General features: G+C 31.5%; 1 protein-coding gene across 1 annotated transcript; it reads left to right on the forward strand.

Moving 5' to 3' along the window:
• Nucleotides 1-1,804: 1,804 nt before the first annotated feature.
• On the forward strand, nt 1,805-6,408 carry LOC111056074 (ATP-binding cassette sub-family G member 4). The gene is made up of 3 exons (XM_039429160.1): nt 1,805-2,023; nt 4,328-4,483; nt 6,036-6,408. Exons 1-3 carry the CDS (start codon nt 2,006-2,008, stop codon nt 6,399-6,401), a joined length of 540 nt encoding a protein of 179 aa, XP_039285094.1. The 5' UTR covers nt 1,805-2,005; the 3' UTR covers nt 6,402-6,408.
• The last annotated feature ends 449 nt before the right edge of the window (nt 6,409-6,857 follow it).

Consider the following 6,857-nt stretch of genomic DNA (forward strand, 5'->3'; position numbering starts at 1 on the left):
CTTTATAAAATAATAAATGAAATAATGCCTATAGTGCCTATATATACCTATAGACCTCACTATAGGCTTAAAATACTTCTAGAAAGTCGCCTTTGTAAAATAATAAATAAAATAATACCTTTAGTGATGTCCAAGCTATAATGGCAGTGTTTGATTAGCAATGGTATTGCTATCCTAGTCAATCATTCAACAAAGCGAACAGCACTATCTCTTTCTCGCTTTGCTCTGTTGCCAGATCGTCTTTTAACAATGTAGAATTATCAATTTATTGACAAAATATTTCATTTTAATTATGGAAATTCATTATTGAAAATTATTATTATTATTTAGCGTATGGCATTTTTTGTCAATTTTTTAAAATTTCACACTTTTATAAGTGCTCTTCGAGGGATGAAATATACTGTATTGCCTGGGAACTGGCTACAGTAAAGTCGTTAGCCTCGCCCAGGTAGGCACGTCTCTCACACTCAAATATAATGTGGTGCACTGTCTGCTCCATCGCCCCACAGTCACATACTGGGGAGTCTCCAAGTCACCATTTGAAAAATGACGCATTGCATCTCCCATGCTGGGTTCGAATTCTGTTGAGTGTCACCCAGATGCGCCGGGGGAGCTTGAAATTATAATTTCTTGCTTAATGAAATGTAATTGATTATTTTTAACGAGAATGAACATTCAATATTACATCAATAAACCTGTATCAGTTACCGTCTAAAGAAGGCATTGAAAAGACAGAGGATCGGCAACGTCATTCTCCTATCTTTCTCCACTACCATTATTACGTGTACTTCACTATAGTACACCCTTCCATTTTATTCGATGACACGAGGAAGACTAAAATTTTTATTATTTATATTCGATTAGTCATGTATATTTTAGTAAGCTTTATTGGATCAATTATTAGTTCTCTTACTGATACGGGTCTTATAATATGAATGTAATTTAGTTTCGAAGTAGAAAGCCTAGGAGATCTTATTTAACTGCTAAATGACATTTCATTTGATGGCACAAAGAACACTAAAATTTGTATTATTTATATTCGATTAGTCATGTATTTTTAGTAAGCTTTATTGGATCAATTAGTTTTCTTACTGATAAAAGGGTCTTATAATATGAATGTAATTTAGTTTTGAAGCAGAAATTCTAGGAGTTCTTAACTGCTGAATGTATTCCATGATGTAAGATGTAGGCTATTATACTACACTTACATTGAAAAATAAATTCTTTCTTTCAATTATTCATCCGATTTTTATTTCCAGTGTTCAGTTGGTAATATAATTGAAAATCGTTCTATGAGAGAGACATAGTGTAACTGAACCATTCGCATTGTTAGGCTAATAAAACATTCAAAATGAAAAATATTTTCTCTTGATCATAATCAATGATTTACTGTCTTTTTTCCTTCAGGGCTTCTTTTAAATATAAATAAGAATAGAAATTACTATTGTAGCCTATTTAATTAAACTTTTAAGTGAAAAAACACTCACATTCTTTGATGTGCCACATCAATACAATTGTAATAATAATAGTGAAAGCAAGATGGATAACCAACAACAAAAAATAGAAATCCAAGTACCCTTATAAAGTGCCCTAACTAACGGCTATATAATGCGCCATTATCAAGTGATTGGAAAATAAATAAAATGACATTCAATCACTTGATAATGGCATAATATAGCCGAAACATGTTGTGACTGAATAATTTTGAAAACGGTATTCAAATTTATATTTTTATTCATATTGATAATTTATCAAAGTATTAATAGGCCTACATTGATGTGCATGATCTTCACTATATTATTAGAGTCGGGCATTGAGATATGTTGTAAAGTTTGACTTGGGTACAAATTTTAGGATATAGGTATATGTTAAATTCATTGTACATTTTTCAGTTTGGAGTAAAACAGTGTTTTTTTTTGCAGTTCATCTTAAACTTCGGATAACCACTCGTGAATATTTTAATAAGTGGTACTCATTGAAAGCATTCTACTTGGCTGAGAATATTATGGATATGCTCTTCCAGGTTAGTTACTAGTTAACTGGTAACTTTAATAACTTTAGTAACTAGTAACTACTAACTAGTAACTTTAAGTTGTGTAGAATCGCTGATTTTCAGTTCTATTTGAACCAAATCCTTTCACTAGAATTAAGAACCTAGTCAAGATGATTTTAATCATACGGTAATTCAGTATTCAACTAATGTGGTTGATAAAAGATAAATATATAGAAGTAACGTTAGTTGATTATTGTACGCTTAAGGCTGTGCAAAAGCTAAAAATAAAGTTTCTACTGGTGATATTTTTCAAAGTTTTTCGATTTTTATATTATGAGGCTATCAAAATGAAAAGTTTTCTCAAGAAAACCTTTTTTTCCGATCATTACTTTTTGAGATATGAGCGCCTAAAGTTTAAATTTTTGGGACAGAACACTTCAAGTTCGGTAAGAGATAAATCCATGAGATTTGAAGGATAGATTCTTTATGGTATTGTTGATCTAGTAAAACAAATTTTTTTGAGAATATCAATTTTTGAGAAAGTTAATCAATTTACTAAAAATGACCTAGAATAACTTTTTTGAGTTATTTTTGGTAAATTTGATACTTTTCAAAAATTGATATTTTCAGAAAATTTTTGTTCTACTAGATCAACAATGCCATAAAGAATCTATCCTTCAAATCTCATGGATTTATCTCTTACCAAATCTACCAAAAATAACTCAAAAAAAGTTATTTTAGGTCAGTCTTAGTAAATTGAATAACTTTCTCAAAAATTGATATTTTCAGAAAATATTTGTTTGCTAGATCAACAATGAGATGGAAAATCTATCTCTGAATTTCATTGATTTATCTCTCACCTAACTCAAAATGTTCTGTCTCAAAAATTCAAACTTTAGGCGCTCATATCTCAAAAAGTAATGATCGGAAAAAATGTTTTCTTGAGAAAACTTTTTCATTTTGATAGCTTAATGATATTCAAATCGAAAAACTTTGAAAAATATCACCGGTAGGAAGTTTATTTTTAGCCTTTGCACAGCCTTAAACTAGTATAATACAAATAGAAAGAAAAATAAAAATCTTAGTACCCTTTTTGAAAATGGCATCAATGTCCGAAACATGTTGTGATTAAATATTTCAAAAAGGGTATTAAGATTTTTATTTTTCTTTCTATTTATGTAAAAGTAGCCCTATACAGAAAAGAGATAGTATAATACAGTTTTATTGAGGAGAAAACGGCAATACACCTCTCAGACTTATTCCTTCTACCTAAGAAGTAGGTAGGTAAATTATTACCCATTAATAAAACATTTGTGCCATACTTTTGATGTAAATTTGGTTTGTTTTGGCGTTTAGCTGAAAACCTCTTCGAGTTGTATTATTTTTCGAGTTATTTATTCTCAATAAATGAATATACATTACACAGACATTCATTTCCAGATTAAAATATCCTCATACACAGCAATAAATACGGTAACAAACAGAAATCTTAATTGATCAACTATAATGTAAAATTATCTACTCTATAATAATGAATTGTTCTGTGTAATTTTTTCTAGCCATAGAATCAGTAGATAAATTGCTTTGGTGAGGTCCACGTTATAATGGCAGTGTTTGATTAGCAATGGTATTGCTATCCTTGTCTATCATTCAACAAAGCGGATAGCGCTACGGTATCTCTTTCTCGCTTTGCTCTGTTGCCAGATCGTCTTTTAACAATGTGGAATTAATAATTTATTAACAAAATATTTCATCTTAATAATGAAAATCCACTATAAAATTGAAAGAATAAGACTTTGATATTGTCAATATCACTTTTATTTATTCGAAAATTAATTTATAATTCAGAACCAGGTTTCATGGTAAAACCTACCACATCTTCATCTTCATCTTCATCTTCAGCGGAGTATACTGTGGTAGGTTTTACCATGAAACCTGGTTCTGAATTATAAATTAATTTTCGAATAAATAAAAGTGATATTGACAATATCAAAGTCTTATTCTTTCAATTATGGAAAAATATCACAACATCTCATACCATACAATCAAATCACTATAAAATTATTGAAAAATATAATTTCTTGCTTAATAAAATATGATTTATCATTTCAAATGAAAATGAACAGTTAATATTACATCAATAAACCTGTATTAGCTACCATCTATAGAAGGCATTGACAAGAAAGAGGATCGGCAACGTTGTTCTTCTATCTTTCTCCACTGTCATTATAACGTGAACCTTACTATAGAGATTTGAGCCTCAATTAGTCTCTTCCCTACATGGGAGTATACTGTAGAAAAATTATAACTGTATTTTTGTGATTCTGATTTCAGATATTATGTTCCACAACATTCTGCCTCATCATTTACTTGTTATCAGGACAACCTCTGGACCCGTTGAGGTTTTTACTGTTTGCCTCAGCATGTGGCATAGTGGCTCTCATTTCTCAAACGTTGGGTCTATTGGTTTGCACAATCTTAAGACTGAAGGTAATTCATGCCATTTTTTTTTTTTTTTTGAAGTAAAAATTTGTAAAATAGATATATGCTTATCTCAATATCCTCGAAAGGGGATAATACTTTAAATATAATTCATTGTATTATAATATAGACCTATTTTCTAATTAATATAATATTTTTATAATTATCTTAGCCTTCTGAAATCTTTGTTCATCAGCTATTCCATAGCCACCTCTAATAAAAGGCACTGGCCTACGATATTGCAACGTCGCAGTGTAGGCCTAGAATTTAATACATGATTGGTGAAAAAGATTTAAAAAAACCAGCTGATCTTTTCCCCAAATCATATATTAGATTCTAGGCCTACACTGCGACGTTGCAATATCGTAGAGGTGGCTATGGCTATTCTCATTTTAATAATTATTATTAAACGAAAATCCAAATTGAATGCTGTAAATCACCCCGTAGACTTCTGGTACTGTAAATATTGACAACAGGGTAAACAGCTACATGGAAATTCGATGAGCTCCACTATTCAAAAACTATTTGTCAGCCCGGGAATTTCCATCTGTATTCTCATTTTATTCAGCTAGTTTCATGTTTCTATTATTGATTATTGATTTTTTTTTATTGGTTTGTCTTATTCATATCCACGAATCCAACTAAATAAAGTCTCAAATCAAATAAAAAACTTTATTGACATTATTCTCTAAATATTAAAAATTGATAAAAAAACGTACATTGTAGCAACTGCAAGGAATGATTTTGAGTGTAGCTAAAATCTCGGGAGTAGCTAATTAATTAGAGCATATACAAGTGAAATAATATTAACTACTGTTAAAACCTTGATGTTCACTTTACTATTTAGGGCTAATTTGCATGTATAATAAAAATTCAAAACCAAATTTTATACAAACTGTTTTGAGCTCTTTAGAATAATTTTCGAGTGTGAATGCAAAATGATATACGAATAACAGATATAGTGTCGTTCACGTTATAATGGCAGTGAAGAAAGATATGGGAACAGCGTTGCCGATTCTCTGCCATGTTACTGCCTTTACCAGTATATCTGATGTAATATCAACTGTTCATTCTTGTTTAAAATATTCAATTATATTAAATTCGCCAAGAAAATATATTTTTGTCAATGATTGAATAATAAACTTTCATGATTGAGATAAAATATTTTGTAAATCAATTATATTTTTAGATTGTTGAAAAACGATCTATTTATATCGCGGAGCTAGAAAAGGTTAGCGCTAACTGATTTGTCGAATGATAGACAAGGATAGCGAAACCAATTTTAATGAATGTCGAATGATAGCAAAACCAATTCTAATGAAATATTGCAATAAAAACGTGGACCTTACCATAATAGATTTTGTTTGATGTTTTCAGCATGCAGTAGTGTTCGGATCATTGTTTATCATGCCTTGGGTGATATTTTCTGGCTACTTCCTGCGCCTACAAGATGCGCCGTGGTTCTCGCACTGGCTTTGTCGAATGATAGACAATAATAGCGAAACCAATTTTAATTAAAAACGTGGGCCTTACCATAATAGATTTTGTTTGATGTTTTCAGCATGCAGTAGTGTTCGGATCATTGTTTATCATGCCTTGGGTGATATTTTCTGGCTACTTCCTGCGCCTACAAGATGCGCCGTGGTTCTCGCACTGGCTTTTCCACATCAACTTTCTCAAATACGGTTTCCAGTGTGTGGTTCTGTCGATCTACGGCTACGATCGACCGCGCATGCCCTGCTCCAAAGACTATTGTCACTTTGTGTTTCCACAAAAGTTTCTCAAGCACCTTCAACTGCAGCAAGAAAAGTACTATGCCAACTTTTTGATTTTGGCGGCCATTCTTCTAGTTACCAAGATTCTCACATTCCATGTGCTCAAATACCAGCTTAAACATAAACGAAAAAAACTAGTCGATGAAGAGTGAAAAAATGTATTGTGTGTTATTTATCTTAATATCCTTATCTCCTCATTTCCTTCTTATGTTTGTTTGTTTTAGCTTCCTAGAGACTCTTATCAGAGTATAGGAATTATTGTCATAATTTATAACCCATACGGTAACACAAAAAATAAGTAGAAAATCGGAAAGGAACCCTCTCTACACACAAACTCTGCCGTGGTATAGAACACTCCAACCATCAATAAGCTCTTCAACTCCTTTTCAAAAACATGACATAATCATAATTTAAAACATCTGGTGTGGCGCACTCACACAACTTTTCCTTGCCGCTATGAAAATTGATCACCTGACGCTAGTGTTCCCGCGCATCTCAAGTCAAAGATTTTGACCCGCGCATTCAAAGATTTGAGCCAGCTGGTGACAGGGCAATAACGCAGAAAACACACGAGGTGTGCTATCTCTTCATAGTGAATCATTTAATAG

This window comes from Nilaparvata lugens, chromosome 5, assembly GCF_014356525.2.
Source record: "Nilaparvata lugens isolate BPH chromosome 5, ASM1435652v1, whole genome shotgun sequence".
NCBI lineage: Eukaryota > Metazoa > Arthropoda > Insecta > Hemiptera > Delphacidae > Nilaparvata > Nilaparvata lugens.

Excerpts from the sequence above, each read along its gene's own strand:
- LOC111056074 (XM_039429160.1), top strand. Across the intron at positions 4,484-6,035 it reads GCACAATCTTAAGACTGAAG|CATGCAGTAGTGTTCGGATC; the intron begins GTAATTCATGCC and ends TGATGTTTTCAG.